Source organism: Microcebus murinus, chromosome 18 (assembly GCF_040939455.1).
Source record: "Microcebus murinus isolate Inina chromosome 18, M.murinus_Inina_mat1.0, whole genome shotgun sequence".
Lineage (NCBI taxonomy): Eukaryota > Metazoa > Chordata > Mammalia > Primates > Cheirogaleidae > Microcebus > Microcebus murinus.
In genome coordinates this window covers 31058225-31077901 of record NC_134121.1, presented here as the reverse complement: position 1 = coordinate 31077901, position 19677 = coordinate 31058225, and the positions used below count along the sequence as shown (strand labels likewise).

Below are 19677 nucleotides of genomic sequence, written 5' to 3'. Positions count from 1 at the left end.
GTAAATAATTGTAAAATTGCTTTTAATCTTATTTTACTAAAGGTGTATGTGATTGAATATGCTCCTTTAAAAAGAAATCTTTTTGGTTTATCACTTTCTGATGCAGTAATTCAAAAGGTGTGTCCTAAGGAGAGGGTAATCAATAAGTTGTTCTTGCAAAATGTTCAGAAAAGTGTTTTTTAACAAGGGTTCAAGCCCCTCTGAAACCATTTGGAATATTTTTAAATATATTAGGGAATTGCTTATAATTCCTAATTGTACAGATTTAGAAATACAGTGTGCAGACATAGATTTTAGAGATGGCTTATCATTTTTAAAAAATTTATTCACTTTTCAAAAATTTATATTTACATACAGTAAAATTATTTTGGTGTACAGTCTTGTATGAATTTCTGGGTTTGTTTTTTTTTTGAGTTTTAACAGATACATCTTAGCATTTTATAGTCTACTACATAGTCTCATAAATACATAGTCTAATAGTGATTATTAGACTTTCTTACAGGGCCTAAGAGTAACTTTCTTCTGTTATCAAGATAACAGAACAATTCCATCTCCCTTGTTACCTCTTACAGTCAAATTTCCCCCTTATCCATAACTCTGGCAGCCACTGATCTTAGCATAAAGCATTTTAGATTCATTCATGTTGTTCTGTGTATCAATAGTTTGTTCCTTTTTGTGCTATATATTTTTTTCCCTTTTTAAAACATATAATAGAAATAGGGGCTACAAGTTAAATTCTGTTTCAGGTTTATATTATATAGTGGTGAAATCTGGACTTTTCTAGTCATCATCCAAATAGTGTCCATTGTACTTCATAGGTCATTTTTCATCCCTCACTTATCCTACCGTCCCTCCTTTTGAGTCTCCAATGTCCGTCGTACCACTTTGTGTGTCCTTGCATAGCCATAATTTAGCTCCCATTTATAAGTGAGAACATGGGGCATTTATTTTTCTAATCCTTTTTATTTCAGAGCAGTGTTATATGGATATACCAGTCTGCTTATTCAGTCACCAACTGAGAGACATTTAGCTTGTTACCAGTTTGGAGTGATTATGAATTAAGCTGCTAAAAGCATTCTCATACAGGTTTTTATGTGAACATAGGTTTTCATTTCACTTGAGTAAATGAAACTGCCAAACTCTTTTCCAAAGTAGCTATACCATTTTGCAGTGTACGGGAGTTCCAGTTACTATACATTCTTGCCAGCACTTAGCTTTGTCAGTTAAAAAAAAAAAATTCTAATGTGTAGTGATTTTGATAAAGCTCAATTTATGAATTTTTTTTAATAGATTATGTTTCTGATGTAGTATCTAAGAACTCTTTTTTTTTTTCTTTCTCTGCCCCATACGATCTGCCATAACTGAGAAATCCTTTTTTTTTTTTTTTTTTTGAGACAGAGTCTCATTCTGGTTGCTTGGGCTAGAATGCCATGGCATCAACCTAGCTCACGGCAACCTCAAACTCCTGGGCTCAGGCAATCCTTCTGCCTCAGCCTCCCAAGTAGCTGGGACTACAGGCATGCGCCACCATGCCCAGGTAATTTTTTCTATATACTTTTAGTTGTCCAGCTAATTTCTTTCTATTTTTAGTAGAGACAGGGTCTGGCTCTTGCTCAGGCTGGTCTCAAACTCCTGACCTTGAGCCATCCTCCCACCTCGGCCTCCCAGGGTGCTAGGATTACAGGCATAAGCCACTGCACCTGGCCAAGGACTCTTTTCTAATATAAGGTACCAAAGATTTTCTTCTAAATATCTGTTTCAAATTAATTTTTGTAACATTTTTAAGTCATAAAAATCATATAAAGTGAAAACATTGTCAGATGCCAGTTATTTCTGTAGAACAAGTTTCAGATATTTTGATGTAAGTGAATGTCTTTGTGGTACTCTGTCCCATTTCAACAAAAAATTGCTAAGATCCTATTGTTTAAAGTTGTTTTTTTTTTTTTTTTTTTTTTTTTTTTTTTTTTTTAAGAGGCAAGGTCTTGCTCTGTCACCCAGGCTGGAGTATAGTGACGTTAACCAGCTCACTGTAACCTTGAATTCCTGGGCTCATGCCTCCCACCTCAGCCTCTCAAGTAGCTAGGACTACAGCCATGTGCTACCATGCACAGCTGTTTTTTATTGAGACTGGGCCTTATGTTGCCCAGGCTGGTCTCAAACTCCTGGGCTGAACCAGTCTTCTTGCCTTGGCCTCCCACGATCCACTGCACCCTGCAAGATCAGCCTTATTATTGACATTTTTTTTTTTAATGACACATTTCTAAGAGTATTTTATTATTGATTTCTTGTAGCACAGAAACACCAGTATTCACAATATCCTGAAAGCAAAGACAGAAGAAGAATACCACTGTCAACTCCCACCTCCCCCAGCCCACTCTTCCTTCCAGATACCTGTATACATATGACACATACTAGCCCAGGGAAGGTCCCAGTGGCAGTCGATACAGTGTAGCTGTTTAGTGAAACTTTTTTAAAATATAAAAATAGATAAAATTTCTAGTATTTCCTCCCTTCCCTGGAGAAAAGGATTATCTATAGGATTGTCTTGCATACCCTCTGGAGATACTGCTGCCCTGGAAAATCTCACAGTTTTTCCCCTCCCCCTGCCTTCCCAGTTGTGTCTAGCAGAGAGTAGATGATCCATGAATGTTGGAGAAACAAGTCAATGCACTCTTCAAGGTCATTCCCTCACTGGTGAAGCTGTGTTGCTTCATGTTATTTTCCTGTCTACTTTCTTTTAGGATTTGTTTTCCCGTAAACATCTTCATCCAAAGCTCTGAACTTGAAGGTCTTGGCAAATATTTCTTAGAGGATAACAGTCCTAATTACCCATAACTTGGGACCATGGAATCGTAAAAGGACGCAATTTTGCAGAAGGAAGGGGGCTAGTCCAAATCTCTTATCAAAACCAAACCAAAAAGAAATGAACTGTGGTATATCTGGAATGGAATACTACTCAGCGACAAAAAGGGAATCAACTGTTTTTTTTTTTTATTATTTTTTGACACAGAGTCTCACTTTGTTGCCCAGGCTAGAGTGAGTGCCATGGCGTCAGCCTAGCTCACAGCAACCTCAAATTCCTGGGCTCAAGCAATCCTCCTGCCTCACCCTCCTGAGTAGCTGGGACTACAGGCATGCACCACCATGCCCTGCTAATTGTTTCTATCTGTATTAGTTGGCCAATTAATTTTTCTATTTATAGTAGAGATGGGGTCTCGCTCTTGCTCAGGCTGGTTTTGAACTCCTGACCTCGAGCAATCCACCTGCCTCGGCCTCCCAGAGTGCTAGGATTACCCGCATGAGCCACCGTGCCCAGCCGGGAATGAACTGTGAATATATGCAACAACATGGATGAATCCTTAAACAATTATGCTGAGTGAAAGAAACCACACAAAAAATACTACACACTGTATGATTTCATTTATTAAAAATTATAGAAAATACAAACTATAGTGACAAAAAGAAATGGTTGGTTGCCTGTGGATCCACAAGTGGGAAGGGGTTGAGAGGAGGGGAGAATTCAGAGGAGAATAAGGAAATATTTGGGGGGATGATGGATAGTCCATGATCTTGATTGTGGTGATGATTTCGCAGGTATCAAAACTCCTCCAATAGTATACTTTAAATTTGTGCAGTTCATTATATGTCAGTTATACTTCAATAAAGTTGTTTATAGAAAATAAAATAGTTCACTCATAGAAAAAATAATAAATGTCTTCTGTATGCCAGATTCAGGTGCTATGTGCTGGGGATTCACAGACTAAAGAAATAGCCCATGCATTCAGGGAGCTTATAATCTAGAGAGGAAGTTATAAATAAACAGATGATTTAAATCCAGGGTTCTGGGTGCTAAGAAAAACACAGGGAACACAAAGGGTCCAGAACATGGATGTCATTGGGTGCCTCTTTCTGGGAGGTCAGGAAAGCCTTAGGGAAGAGGGGAGCTGAGCAGAGGCTTAGGATTAGAGCCTCCCCATCAGAGGGGAACAGTGTGGGCCAAGTTGCTGAAATGCAAGTTTGGCCTGACTAGAGCGAAGGACACAGTGGGAAAGTAGGAAGAGAAGCTGCCCTAGAAACCCTGGGGTGTCTTTGTGCTCCAAGACTGAGCTAACAGTTTGTGGGACATTGTCTCATCCAGACACTCAGCACAGACTTCCATGTTCCAGGTTTTAAGGCTCTGACACTCATATTGCTCAGTTGTGGCCTGGGAGCTGCTGTGATCCCCACAAATGTTGCAAGACTCAAAAAAGGAAGGAGTTGGTTTCGGTGTGGGCAGCAGCTGGAGAACATCTGTTTACTCCTTGCAATGGCACCTGGGAGTGCAGGCTTCTGGTGTGTTTGAATGTTGCAGGCAACCAACAATCCAGCTGCCCCAGAGGCAATCTTTCCACCAGTAGAGAATTTTGCCTTTCTCTCTGGCTAGCGGCATTGAGCTCTGAAGGTCCTGCTCATCTGGCAAAATGACTGTCTCGTGGGTAGTGATCTGTGTACTGTCTGGTGCTTTCCTACCCTCTGGTCGTCCGTTAACCAGTCACCCCCAGATTTCTTCAGCCACTGAATAACAGAGGTCATGGGAGTCCCTTGTTTGTTTGTTGCTTTTAGAGTGGTTTTCAGGGCAGACTAGGATATTAAATTCAGGACATAATCCTGAGACCACATTTAAAATGCAGGCAGCAATGCAGAACACAACCGGCTCATGTCAGGCAGACATCTCAGTGTAACCAGAGGCGGAAAACATGGACAAGGCCTATGTTAATGGAAGTAGACGCCAAATTGCATGGCAGGCTCTGGCTCCTGTTTCTCTCGTTCCCCGCCACCCTCCGGCTGGAAGAAAGCAGCTCTTATTTAAGCTAGAGTTTAAAATGGGATTGCTGCGTGATGAGCATTTCTGTGATGTAGAGATCAAATTGCTTACACCTCAAAAGGAGGGCTTCCAGGCTCCCATTTAGGAGGATTGTAACTGTCTTGGCAGTTAGGATTACCAGAAGGCAAGACAAGTGGTAAGTGTGAGGTTGATAGCTTATTCTTGGATTGGGGCTTCTTCACTGCCTTCGGTAGGGCTGGACCCAGAGGGCAAGCAGAAGTGCCAGTCCTGGTCTCCACACCTAAGCCAGCCTGGAGAGGCTGGGACCAGGAAAAGCCAATATGGATTAATTATCTCAGGTGGATTAATTATATCAAGCAGTGTCAGGAGGAAAGAAGTTTTTAATCACATAGTGGGGTTTGGATGGGTCTTTTTCATTATTTTCTCATCTGGGCTGGTGAAAACAGTCCGAGTGTGGGCTGGCTCAAGCTTTATAGCTCTGTTTATTCTGCCTTTGCCTCCTCCCCCATGCCATCTGCCAGCTGGACCATTAACCAGCTCTGTGCTGTGTGGATCCTGGAAGGTCACGATTGTTGTGATTTGGGTTGGTTTCCCAAATGGGTGGGTGAAATGGATATCTAATTGTCAATTTGTTTTCTTATGTTTCAGTCCTTCCAAGGAAGTCAAGGACGAGCGTACCTCTTTAACTCAGTGTGAGTGTCTCTGAATGGTACATGCATCTCCTGGTGTAACTTCTGAGGGATGGGGAAGGCAGCAACTCTTTTTTTTTTTTTTTTTTGAGACAGAGTCTCACTTTGTTGCCCAGGCTACAGTGAGTGCCGTGGCGTCAGCCTAGCTCACAGCAACCTCAAACTCCTGGGCTCAAGCAATCCTCCTGCCTCAGCCTCTGAAGTAGCTGGGACTACAGGCATGCGCCACCATGCCCAGCTAATTTTTTCTATATATATTAGTTGGCCAATTAATTTGTTTCTATTTTTAGTAGAGACGGGGTCTCGCTCTTGCTCAGGCCGGTTTTGAACTCCTGACGGCCTCCCGAGAGTGCTAGGATTACAGGCATGAGCCAAGGCGCCCGGCCTGACGGCAACTCTGATGCTAATTAAACAATGGATCCTGCCTTCTCTGCAACAGTAAAACCCTGTGGGGTGTTACTCTCCATAATTGGTAGTTACCTTTGGGGCATTTTTTGGGTACCATCCCTGGCTAAAAATAATCATATTCACTACACTACCCTCAGTAGGCACCTCAGAGGGCTGTGGTCTTAGAGGGCAGGAGCTGAAGAGCTTCTGAGAGGGCCTCAACATGGGGGTCCAATAATGAGGTCTGAGATATGTCATTGCAGAAGAGAGCCGAAGGAGGGAGGCAAGGCCCACTTAGGGAAGACGCAAAGTGTGCACAGCCCTCAGTCATCCCTGGGCACAGAATTTGTAACCTCTTCCCTGAGAAAGGAAGGCAAAGCTCATACAAGCCAGATGAACTGTACACATGGAAATCTCGTGTGCTCTGCTTGAGTCCGGACCTCTGAAGCTGTAGAGCGTATCCAACACTGGGCCTCACTCATCCTGGGGATCAGAACCAGACCGTGCTGTCAAGTTTGACGTCTCCGGCCTCATTGAGTCCTCAGTAAGCTTTGAGGACCTGCGCTCATGGCTGTGGACTTCACAGTGTGGTTGTCAGTTTATCCCTTTAAGTCGCAAGATGAAAAGTATTTGTTAGAAAAAATTAAATTCGAAGCAGAATCTCAACCATAAAGACTATTTTAGTAGACCCACTGCATCAGAACTTGCAGATCTCAAATTCATTCCAACTGAGATATTCCCATTTTGTCCCAACCTTTTGGGGGTTGTTATTCATTTCAGTTTTAGACTGTCCTCTCCTCAGTGTTGGCTTCCCTTGGGGCCGCCTTGCCTAGTTAATTTTTGCTGGAAGCTCAGCTTTAATGACGATGTGCAAGTGACTAACTACCCACTCTCCTCTCCCTTTCTGTCCCCGACATAGAGTTAATGTGGGCTGCGGGCCTGCGGAAGAGCGTGTGTTGCTAACGGGACTGCATGCAGTTGCGGACATTTACTGTGAAAACTGCAAAACCACGCTGGGCTGGAAATATGTAAGTATAGAGGAGTCTGGTTGGTAGAGGGCTATAAAGGGAATAGCCAAGAGCCTCGTGCTAGAAGAATGCTTTCTTCTATTTGCTTCCCTTGGTGTGCCGTTCAGTTGTCTTAGACCAGGACAGGAAACAGCTCAATAAGCAGTACCTAGTCCAGTCCTCTGTCTACCACACTCATTCTTGCCTTTGCACTGACATGTGCCGCTTCCTGTTCATTCCTTCACGCCTATCCCTGAGACACATACACACCTTTAGATTTGATAAGTAATAACAGCATGTAACATTTCCTGACGGCTTACTACATGCCAAGCATCCAGCAGGGGTGGGGAACCTGCAGACTCAAGGCCACATGTGGCCCTCCAGATCCCTAAGTGCAGTCCCTTGACTGAATCCAAACTTCATAGAACAAATCCCTTTATTAAAAAGATTTGTTCTGTAAAATTTGGATTCAATCAAAAGTCCACACTCAAAGATCCAGAAGGCCACAGGTTCTCCACCCCTTCAGCAAATGCTCCAGTTAAGTATTCCTAAAACACCTCCCAGATCATGTGCTCAGCATTGTCAAATGTTGTCATAAATAACATCCACTGTCATTTGTAGTCATGGCCAGGATCTCCCAAATGGACAATCTTTCTTTCATTGTTTAACTCAGCAAAACATTTTAAGGTCCCTTTGGGGTCTAGGAAGAGTGAGCAGTCCTTTGCCAGGGAAGGGCAGGGATCTGCTGCCTTAACACTGGGGACCGATTGTTCTAACATGCATGGGGGTCACCACACAACCATAGACACAGCCACTACAATCCCTCTGGCCAGTAGCAAAGTACCACCAGGCAGCTAGCGTCAAGTTCAAATTTGGGCTCCATCACTTACTTGGCTGTGTGTCCTTGGGCAACCTGCTTAGCTTTTGTGCTAACTTTCCTCGTACTCACAGAGTCAGTTTGAATGTGAGGATATTGAAAAATTGGTCTTCCTGACTCTTGGAAGGCAATTCATTCCATACAACGTGTCTCAAATTCCCCATCTTGCCAGGTGGCTCATGACCTGCGTTGGCTTCAAAAGAAGCGTGAAGGGGAGCAGTCAAAACTGCCGCAGGGGCTGAGTGCGGTGGCTCACGCATGTAATCCTAGCACTCTGGGAGGCCGAGGCGGGAGGATTGCTCGAGGTCAGGAGTTCAAGACCAGCCTGAGCAAGAGGGAGACCCTGTCTCTACTAAAAGTAGAAAGAAATTAGCTGGACAACTAAAAGTATATAGAAAAAATTACCTGGGCATGGTGGTGCATGCCTGTAGTCCCAGCTACTGGGGGGGTGGGGGACGGAGGCTGAGGCAGGAGGATTGCTTGAGCCCAGGAGTTTGAGGTTGCTGTGAGCTAGGCTGACACAACAGCACTCTAGCCCAGGCAACATAGACTCTGTCTCAAAAACAAAAAAGAACAAAAACTGCCACAGAGTGGTGATAAGGCATGTACTACCCTGATGTGGGATTTTGATGGTGGAGGATTCTGGGGGTGAACAGTGGGTATATGCTAAATCTCTGTGAACCTAATACTACACTATAAAAATAACATCTATTAGGAAATATATATAAATAATATGAACAAAAGACACCAGACACAGAAGTATGATTCCATTTAAATAAAGTTTAAAAAACCTAGACAGTGTTTTTTCATGATGCCAAGACGGTTTAGCCACAGCTACCTATGGTTGGCTTGGTTCCTTGTGGGAGAAACTGGCCTTAGCGGAGTCTACTCTGTCTGTGCAGTCTTGGGCCTCTGGGTAATGGAGTCCGGGTGGGGGGACAGTTCTGTATTTGATTATCCAGAAATGTTCTGTCCCTCCTGTTTCCCAACCTCTTGGCTCTCTTACTCCACCAAGGATGTGTTGGAGTAGAGACAAAAAAAAAAAAACCTGAGTTGGCTGGTTTTGCTCCTTGCTTGAGGTTCAGGTAAAGTGATTCACTCATTTGAACAAGTTTTATTGAAAGCCTTTGACCGGATATGACTGTGAATGAATGAGAGCCAGCCCCTGCCCTCAAGGTGTTTACGGTCATGATGCCAGGGAGAAGAGCGTGGTGGAAACAGATGGACAAATGCAGTGACATGCGTAGGACAGTAGGGAAACGTCCAACAACCCAAGTATTCATCGATCACCTCTTATGTGCCAGGAGTAGAGCTTCATTCTTTCATCCTGTTATTTCTTCTCACCTTCAAACAGTCTTGTGCTGCCATGTAACTACCCCAGCTTTGTTAAGCGATTAAGTAGAAAGTTGAGCGGTTAGGTGATGTGCCGGTGTTGGGAAGCAGTAGGAGCAGAGTCTGCTGGGCATCGGTAGGCTGCAGATCGAGGGCTCTTTCCCCCGGAGTCCAGTCCTGAAATTTTACAAGTGCTTGTGTGGCTAAGGGGCTATTTTTTTTTTTTCCTTAGTAGGAAATCTTACTCTCATAGTTTTGCACCTCCCTTGAACCCATCACTGTGGAACAATAGGTCTTTTGTTTGTTTGTTTTCTTCTTATTTGCTTTTTGGGTTTTTTTTTTTTTTTTTTTTGACACAGTAATTTTTCTATTTTTAGTAGAGATGGGGTCTCCCTCTTGCTCAGGCTGGTTGGTTTTTTTTTTTTTTTTTTTTTTTTTTTTTTTTTTTTGAGACAAAGTCTCACTCTGTTGCCCGGGCTAGAGTGCCGTGGCGTCGGCCTAGCTCACAGCAAAACCTCGAACTCCTGGGCTTAAGTGATCCTCCTGTCAGGCTGGTTTTGAACTCCTGAGCTCAAGTCATCCTCCCGCCTCGGTCTCCCAGAGTGCTAGGATTACAGGCATGAGCCACCGCACCCGGCAGAACAATAGGTCTTATTCCCAAACCACATTCCTCTGTCACATACACACATACACATACACATTCACATGTGCAGCCAGGGAATAATGAAGTGTCAGGGAAATTGCTGCTGGGCCCACGGCTGTTATGTGTGTGGTGCATTTGCACATTCTATTCTCTATTGCAGGGGTCCTCAAACTTTTTAAACGGGGAAAGTTCACTGTCCCTCAGACTGTTGGAGGGCTGGACTATACTTAAAAAAAAAAACTATGAACACATTCCTATGCACACTGCACATATCTTATTTTGATGTAAACGAAACAAACGGGCAAAAACACCCGCATGTGGCTTGCGGGCCATAATTTGAGGACGCCTGCTCTATTGTCTCTTGGTTCCCCTCTCCTCTCCCTTCTCCACTTTGTGGACTGATTTCCTCTCTCAGCAAGAGACCCACGTCTGAACTCTTGTTCTGAAACCCAAAGCCCCGGAGCTGTGGGCAGCAGATGCAGTACATACAGATGATGCCTGGAACCTACCTACTGACCGTATGATGTAGTTCCTTACTCATTCAGAAGAACAGCTCACTGCTTCTGCACGTCAATTGTAGCCACATACTCAGGTGACCAGTGTTTTTCAGATAATACACCAAGATATTCTTATGCATCTATCTCTGTAAATAAAATAGCCCTTTATGGCTGGGCGCCGTGGCTTACGCCTGTAATCCTAGCACTGTGGGAGGCCGAGGCAGGAGGATCGCTCAAGGTCAGGAATTCAAAACCAGCCTGAGCACGAGCAAGACCCTGTCTTTACTATAAATAGAAAGAAACTAATTGGCCAACTAATACATATAGAGAAAATTAGCCAGGCATGGTGGTGCATGCCTATAGTCCCAGCTACTCAGGAGACTGAGGCATTAGGATTGCTTAAGCCCAGGAGTTTGAGGTTGCTGTGAGCTAGGCGGACACCATGGCACTTTAGCCTGGGCAACAGAGCGAGACTCTGTCTCAAAAAAAAAAAACAACACACAAAAAAACAACCTTTTATCCCAGACCTGTGCAGGACTTTGTTCTGTGTGGTTTATAGCTGGGGAAAGCCCACAGTGCTGTGAGTTTAAAAAAGTAGCCTGCTGGGTGGTTTGTATTGAGTTTTCCCCCTGGAGGCCTGGCAGTTGGGTGGGGCTTAAAGGCTGCCAGGTTCTCTAGGCTGGAGTTCATACAGCTCCTATCTCTCACATCTGACATAGAAACAAACATCAAGAAAAACTAAATAGGAAACCTGTTCTTACAATACTTTGTTTCTGCCGGGCGCGGTGGCTCACGCCTGTAATCCTAGCACTCTGGGAGGCCGAGGCGGGCGGATTGCTCGAGGTTGGGAGTTCGAAACCATCCTGAGTGAGACCCCGTCTCTACTAAAAATAGAAAGAAATTAATTGACCAACTAAAAATATATATACAAAAAACTAGCCGGGCATGGTGGCACATGCCTGTAGTCCCAGCTACTTGGGAGGCTGAGGCAGGAGGATCGTTTGAGCCCAGGAGTTTGAGGTTGCTGTGAGCTAGGCTGACGCCACGGCACTCACTCTAGCCTGGGCAACAAAAGTGAGACTCTGTCTCAAAAAAAAAAAAAAAAAAAAAAAAAAAAAAAAAAAAAAAAAAAATACTTTGTTTCTCTCAGCCTAAGAAGTATAATTTTAAAATGATGGGCAGGTTTTTCTGTATTCCTAGAAACTAGCAGGAATGACACAGAATCCATAGAGCAAACTTCCATTAGCACCAGAAATCAGGGTCCCCTAAGATTTATTTACCCATGTATACATTACACGCACAAACACACATACAGTTGTACTCGGTCATTCGCCAGTCTTCTAGGGATATAGCTATGAACCAAACACAAAAATCTTTGTCTTCCACGAAGTTTATATTGTAGTCACGGGAAACCCAATAAATTAAAATATAAATGCAAATTATAATATATGTTGGAAAGTGATAAGTTCTGTGGAGAAAAATGAAAGCAGGAGTGGGGAGGAGAGAGGGACACAGTGCTGAGGTAGAAGCTGGAATTTTAAGTAGAGTTGTTGGGAAAGGCCTTACTGAAATGACAGCATTTGAGCAATGACTTAAAAGAGCAAGGATCCTGAAGAAATTCTGCCGTACTGTTGAGAAAGTCCTGGTGCCCACTCAGTTGTGCAGCTAGGTGGAGGGCGCAGGGAATGCTCGAGAGGCAGGAATTCTCCCAGCGAAGCTGGGGCCAGACCTCACCGGTCCTCACACCTGCCATGTGCAGCGCCGCTGCTTCTGTGCTGCAAAAGTCACTTTCTTATCTTTGGTCATTTAATGTATTTTCTCTTCCTCTGTGTTTCCTAGGAACATGCTTTTGAAAGCAGCCAGAAATATAAAGAAGGCAAATACATCATTGAACTAGCACACATGATCAAGGACAATGGCTGGGACTGATCTCACAGCATCCGCCCAACCCCGTGTCCACGTGAACGCTATCCAACCGAACATTCTACCCAAGCGTGAGAGAATGACTGAACACTTGGTTCCATCCATTTAGGGGCCTTGCCATCCGGGGCATCCTCCTACCCTGACACCATCTTTCTGGTGACCGGCCTCTAAATCACTGTCTCTCTGTCTCTTTGCTTTGTATCTGTTTGTGAGTTGATCCTGGCTTCTCTCTCTGTTCTAGTGTTGGCTGAAAACAAAACAACGAAAGGAACAGACCCTTGGCCGCATGGCGGCAGCCCACCTTATTGAAGGCCCCAGGGCCCATGCAAGAGCTGCCTGATGATGGCCTCTTGCCGGGAGAGCAGTGGCACGGGGCGAGAGGAAGAGGGAAAAGGGGGCACCCTGAGGGTGGTTAGGGGGGCGGGAGGGTGGCAGTAGGAACGGAATTGAGCTGCTCCCGGAGACCTGACAACTTAGGCTTGAAATAATCGACTTGTCTAAAAGGACAAAGAGAAAAAAAAAAAATACCTCATGACTGCATTCTCTCTGATCAGAAGCTTCTGTCCCTGACACCAAATGTGCCAGGTTAGCAAATGAGCACAAGAAGTAGCCCTGATTCTAGTTGGCAGGGGAAGGGCCTGGTTCTCCTGGGCCGAGTTGTGGAGTGTCCTGGCAGCAGTGAGTGACTTGAGAAAAGGCCAAGTAGGTTTTGATGACTCTGATGCCTCACTCAGCCTCTGGGCAGTCATTTTCTTTGCCTCTTTAGACACCCCGTAGGTAACGGGAAAGGGGACTGCCATTTGCAATGGGCGCAGGATCTAAATATCCCAAAGCCTTCGACCAGCAACCAGGTAAAATCAGTAATCGGGGAGAGAAGGGAGTGAAGGGGGCTGCAGTTTGGAAGCTCCTGAAGAAATGGCTCAGATACTGAGCCAGGAAAATATAAGGTAGAATCAGTTAGCAATGCTGACTGACCTTTTATCCGACCCTTAATAAAAGTAATCTGGCCAGGGAAAGGGGTTGGGTAGGGGCAATCCGAAGCATACTTTAGATGTAGAAACAATACAGGTTAGGTGCATCTTTCCCCTTTGGATGTACAGTGGCTTCAGTGGGATCAGCCATGCTTTGTTCATAGAGTGTTTTTCTCCAGTTCTGTCATTGTAGACTGTGGAAAACAGACCCCAAAGGCTTTGAGCTTAGTGGTAATCTGGTTGGTGGATTCCTCACGCCCTAGTTGTTCCCCTTGGACCATGTGTGTGGAGAGAAATCTCCTGTCGGTGTGGTCCAGCAGTGGGGGAGGGTTATGAATTCCAGTATTACTCCCTCCACCCATCCAAACTTCATTATATTAGGGAAGCGAAGAATAAACCCCTATAAGGCTCTTGAGAGAAAGAGGAGTCCGTTACATTTAATCAACACTGTGAAGTCTGCTCTTCAGCAGTTCAGCTAGTATAAGGTGCATGACTGAAACTCATTTAACTGAGTTAATTTCATTTCTTAGATTGAAAATATTATTGTAAAGATACATCATGTTAGGTAACTCTCAGCATCTCATTCTCCAAATACGCTGATCCCATAGGAAAATTCACCTTAAAAATCTCACCAAAGAGTGAGTTCATGCAGGTAATAATCAGTAAAATTTATTAGCCAAGATTAAAACAGACAACCCAGGACATTTGCAGAATTACATCTACAGCAGAACCCAACGTGCATAGGGACAGTCCATGGTGGAAATGCTTTCGTGTATCTGCATGTGCCGATGGCGGAGCGGGCAACCCGGGACAGGTGTGGTTATGCCCTGTCGGTGGCCGACCACAGGCCTGACAGAAAGCAAGGTAACTCCGGGGTTAGCAGTAGAGCACCTCTGTATGACATGTGGATTCTTAGAAATTGAATTTTGCTCCCCAAGGCTTCCTGTCCAGATCTTTCTACTGTTTTAGTAGCCCTTGGAGAATAAGTTGTTCTCCCCACTTCTCTCCAAGGCAAACTGAGGTTCAGAAGAAGTGTTTAATTTCTGCTCCCAAAGAAATTTCTGTTCCTCTGGCTCCTTAGGCCCAAGCTCTCAATAAAAAGGCAAAACATTTTTCAACTTTCACATTCCTAAGCTGGCTTGCCAGCACAGAAATCGTGGATTTTCCCCTCTCTTCCTTCCCTTCCTAAAGGAAGTGGTCTTTGTTTATGGATTTTGATAAGACCCTTTGCTCAGGGAATGTACTGACTGTTTATTGATAATCATTTCCATCAAACGAAAATGGGGGTTAAACATGGGTAGGTGTTTTGTTTTTAGAACTAAAAATGGAATGTGGTGACATACGGAAACCAGACTTGGGATGCCCTGGCATTTTCAAGGGGCAGAGAAAGAGACCGATGTGCCACTGTTCTTCCTTGGGGATGAGGCCTGTGACTGTTGCATGGGTCAGAGCAGGCTCCAGTCAGACCCTGGTCCTGGTTTTTGTCAGTTACTTCCACTGAGCATCCGGTGGGAGCATGGCACCTTCCTGGTGTGGGAGATCTGAGTAGAGTGTTGGTTTTTCCATACTACAAGGGAAAAAAAACAAAACAACTCATTAGGCTTTCCCTTTGTGTCAACGAAACCAAAAGTGCTTCTTATAACTTTAGCTCTGTTCATGGCTTGTTTATCTAAAATTTAGCAGTATTAGGGAGGCCACAGCTGAGTGATGGAGGCGCTAAATTAACTCATGGCCTCAGTTAGTTCATTCTTTAATTTTTCTCACCAAATTATCGACTTAGAGCATAACCAAAGACCTCATCCATTCCCCCCAGGTAGGTTCAGGGAATTGGAGTTTGTTGGTAGAATTTGGAGGGGGGCGTGCAGGGAGTAGAGAATGGGGAAAGGGAAGACGTGAGACAGGGAAAGGCATGAAGTTCTGTACCTCAGCCAGCAGCTGCCTTCGTTTTGAACCGAAGTCCAGCTGGCAGACTCTCTAGTTTCATCTCCCCTGTGCCACTCTGGGTCATACGTCCCTAGCCACCCTGGAGTATACCCAGACCCCTCAGGATGTTAGTCTCAGGCTGCTGATGGGTGGATTTGATGTTAATCAAGAACAGCCAGACTTGATACCCACAGGTTGTCAGCTGGGCCTGACCGAGTTCTGCCCCAACTCCTGTGACAGTAAGATCACAAAGATAGGATAGAGGAAATCTTTACTGGTGGGTCAGTGTGTGCAAAAGAAGTGTCCCCTTTATAAAAAGATTTTCAAGTGGATATATATTTAAAAAAAAAATTGCTTGTGAAATATACTTTTGTAAATAATATTTAATTTTTTAAATAATATATTTGGTGCTGTTTTCTCAGATCCCCTGAGAGCACTTTTTATTTTCATTTTAAATTCTATAGTTTCCTCTGCATTTCTTGAAGTGTGTTTTAAGGGAAACAGTGATCACCAATATACTTTTCTTTTTAAAGGTCTCTAACACTTTAATCTGGATCAAGGCTTTAAAGCAATGCCTGTCTGCATTTTTTTCCCCAGTGGAACAGACTCTGCAGTACTTTACCAGGTTGAGAATTGAAGTATCTTCTTGCATCAGTATTGGCTAGAAAAGAAAAGAAAAAAACCAAGTTAATTTAGTAGTAACAACTTAGAGTGATTCCCTGTTGGAAGATATTCCAACACATTGGAGTCATGTTTTTAATTTTGTGTGTATGTGTGTGTGTGCGAGCGTGTGCAAAAGCACTTTGGATCGTGCCTCCTGTTTTCTTTTTTATTGGGGACACTATAACTACAGTTTACACCTCGGGCGCATAAAGTTTTTCTTCTCTTTCTCTCTGGTTGTTTTTGTTTCTGAGTGGACCAACAGCACAAACCACAAGGATTTTGTCTTCCTGAGCATGGAGCTGCTGCTGGTTTGCTCCTTTTTCTTGCTTTGTGTGCTCAACTTTTACAGACTGTAAAGGAAATCTGTTGTTTGTGAAGATCAAGCAGAGTGACATCTGTGCTTCTCACTAAGACGTGAGTGTGTGAATCACATATCCCAGGGCTCCAGTTGTTTTAGAAGCCACATCATGTTAAACATTAACTGGTTTGGGTTAAGAAGAACAATAATAAAATAATATACATATCTTAGAGGTAAAGAGCTTTTTTTAAAAAAAAAAAAAAGATCAGATTGCCTCAGGTTCAGAAAAAGTTCGGAAATCAAATCTTGAACACAATCAAATATTGTAAAAGAATCTGCCTCAAATGAGAAAACAAAACAAAAACCCTGTTGTCTAGATAGAGGAAAGAGATGTTTAATTTTCTTAAATTAAAATACAGTCATGAAAACTACTGGCAATAAAAGGTAAAGCCAAGAAGAAACAAGCTATTCTCATATTACCAAATTCAATCTGCCCACATGTTTTTGTATAACATTTTGGTTGAAAGTGGGAGTTGGTCCCCTTTTCCCAACCTGCAGAGACTATCTTTCAATATGGAATCTGTCTATTTATGCTTGTGTTTACAAACTGTATTTGTTGGGTTTGGGTTTTTTGTTTTGTCTTGTTTTTGTTTCCTTTGGTGGCATTTTTCAGGTCACTTTGCTTCAATAACAAAGGTAATTGTTTTCAAATAATTTGTCTTCACCTTTTCCTGTATTTGTACATAGTGATTCAATACTAGAGAAAAGTGCATTGTTTCTGTCATATTTCCAATCTGTGTTGGTGCTCATTTGAGAAAATAAAGTTTTCAAATATTAACTCTTTGGAGATCTTGTCTTCATTGCCCCAGTATGTTTTATCTTGACATTTACCATTCAAGGCACTAAAAAGCCTACAGGAGGTCTTCTGTCTAATCCCAGTCACAGATCTGTCAGCTGAGACCCTAAGGGGTTATTTTTCCAAAGGACAGCCTGCCAATTAATGAATAAAAAGCAGGTTCCCTGCTTATCTGCAAATGCTTCTCCTGGCATTAAGTATCAGAAATGCATGAGTGACCTTTATCCGGTTCTGTGTACTAAGCCCTATATTCATAGACTCTGCAAGCTTTTCTGATGGACACCAATTTCTTTTGGTGGAGATGGGATTGCATTTAGTAAAGGGGAAAAAAGAGATAAAACAACAAAATTATGTCAGAGAGGTGGTATCATCTAATGATTATCTAACAAAGGGAGATCAATATTCACGGTTGTGTGAAATATCACATTTTCTCACTCATTCAACAAATATTTATTAAACATCTGTTTGATTCCAGGCACTGGACAAGGTAATTCTATCATCCTAGTAAATGAGCTGTTTTTGTTTTTTACGTATCCTTCCTCTAGCCATATTCATATGCACATAGTCTCCTCGTAGATCCAATCATTGTAAGTACAGTTTTGTGTCCTGGTGCCTTCCTTTCACATGGGCTAAGCAGCTTTGTTTAGGCATCATCATTATCACTTTACACCGTATTTTAAAGTACCTTTTCAAAAGCTTTCCTCTATATCTCAGGGAATTCTCACTTTGTACAGGCAACCTAGATGGCAAGAAGAAAGAAGTTACTAAAACCACATAGAAGTGTGTTTTTCACATTGGTAATGTTTTAAAAACCTATTCTGTTGTCATAACTGCACTCCCCTTGGGTAAAAGGAAAAGAAAAATAAAAGTAAAACAAAAAACAAACCTATTCTGTTAAAAAAGGAAATGGCTTTCTCTACTTCCCACAAATTTCCACCTACCAGTTCTGGGCCCAGCTACAGTCAACTTTTTATTTGTCCTTGAGTGTATTATCTTCTTCCTGTGACCTGTTTTGCTTCAGTGGATGTGCCTGTTATCATTTCATTCCTGTTTGCCTTTTGCAGAAAGGAGTGAGAGAAAAGATAACATGCACGAGACAACCAGTATCAAGCCAGCAGTCCTTGGGTCCTCATGCTTCCAAGCTCTTAGCCCGGACAGAGTTGTCCAGGAGCTGAGGTGGGGAGAAGGGGAGGGGAGCCAGTGTTTGCTGAATGTCTGCTTTGTGCCAGACCCTGTGTTGGTGCTTTGCCAATGTGACCTCGTGCAGAGTCCTCACAATGAGATATTTCCTTATATCATCCTGCATGTCCTCACCGCCCTGCGGGAAAGCAATGATACGTGCTGATTATCCCCATTTTGTAGATGATGAAATTGAGGTTTTGCAAGGTTTCATTACTAGTGACAGGGTCAAAAATGGTAGCAATCTGACTTCACCCTGGGTTCTCCTTCAGCCTTGTTAATTCTAGTGTAGTTTCACATGATACTTTCCTAATCTACCAACCTTGACTGCTTAATAAGAGCTCAGGGAATGCAAGTTAGAAAATTAACATAAACAAAACAGCTACAAAAGTCAATGCTACCTGAACAGTATTGTGTATTCCATAGCTAAATATAAGCTGGGCTTTGTTGTTTTGTAATACTCTAATGGATTACATATGTAATCCTTCCCCTTTCCATTAATAAGAGTAGGTGCTGAATTAATGCTCGATGGATGTTTAACTAATGGGGACGGTAGAGAATAAACAGCTTAAAATCTGTGTAAGGCCAGCATGGTGGCTCACACCGTAATCCTAGCACTCTAGGAGGCTGAGGCAGGAGGATTGCTTGAGGCCAGGACTTCAAGACTAGTCTGAGCAAGGGACCCTGTGTCTACCAAAAAAAATGGAAAAATTAGCCAGGTGTGATGTTGTGCACCTGTGTTAACCTGCTTAATCAGGAGGCCAGGGCAGGAGGATCACTTGAGCCCAGGAGTTAAGTTTGCCATGAACTGTGATGAGGCCACCGCACTCCAGCCCGGGCAACAGAGCAAGATCCTGACTAAAAAAAAAAAAAATCTGTTTAAGCATGTTAGTGTCCTTAAGAGGAGAGGAGAGAAGTTAAGCATGAAATGTTAACTAAATAAGGTAAATGGTCCATTTTATAATTTGCATTTATTTATCCTACAGGCATTTTTTTTTTTGAACATCTATTATGTGCCTAGTCTAGGAGGGAACCTAACTAGGGAGCAGAAAGTCAGAGGTACTAATTATGCAGTGTGGGAGCAGGAAGGGTTATGCAAGGCTCTTTCCCCTGTTGGCCAAATCTCCAGCCACGTCAGCCAAGACTCTCACACGGGACCCTCACGGGTACCTGCTTTCTGCTGAAGCAATTGCTCATAAAATAAATGGCTTGTGTCCTAGAGCAGGGTGCAGGGCAGGCTCTGGAGCTAGAGCACCTGGGTTTAAATACTGATTTCCCTTAGATAATCTATGGGGAAGGTTCAGCCCCGTGCCTGGCACAAAGTAAGGCATCAATAAAATGAATGTCATCACACATTGCCCCAGGTCTACTTTGAATTGAGAGTGAGATAAAGAGTATTTACTCTTTATGTACGCTGTTTAATTTTAACAATAATCCCCCCATTTTACAGAGGAATAAACTGAGGCTCGGAGAGCATGAATATCATGCCTGTGGAAGAGCTGAAATTGTAACTCTTGTTCAGACTCCGAAGCCCACACCCTATCTGTGGCCACCGCCTGCTGTGAATATCCACCAACAGGAACCTTTCTGGCAGATCTAAACACACA

At 43.2% G+C, this 19677-nt stretch overlaps 1 protein-coding gene across 4 annotated transcripts in view; it reads left to right on the top strand.

Annotated features, from left to right (window-relative positions):
- Positions 1-16873, top strand: part of YPEL2 (yippee like 2) — a 61127-nt gene extending 44254 nt beyond the window's left edge. For all 4 annotated transcript variants that reach the window (XM_012769609.3, XM_012769373.3, XM_012769448.3 and 1 more), the window contains exons 3-5: positions 5474-5517; positions 6821-6929; positions 12097-16873. In XM_012769609.3, the coding sequence (XP_012625063.1) occupies positions 5474-5517; positions 6821-6929; positions 12097-12186 (243 nt within the window). In that variant the 3' untranslated portion in view covers positions 12187-16873. The remainder of the gene's footprint in view (positions 1-5473; positions 5518-6820; positions 6930-12096) is intronic.
- The last annotated feature ends 2804 nt before the right edge of the window (positions 16874-19677 follow it).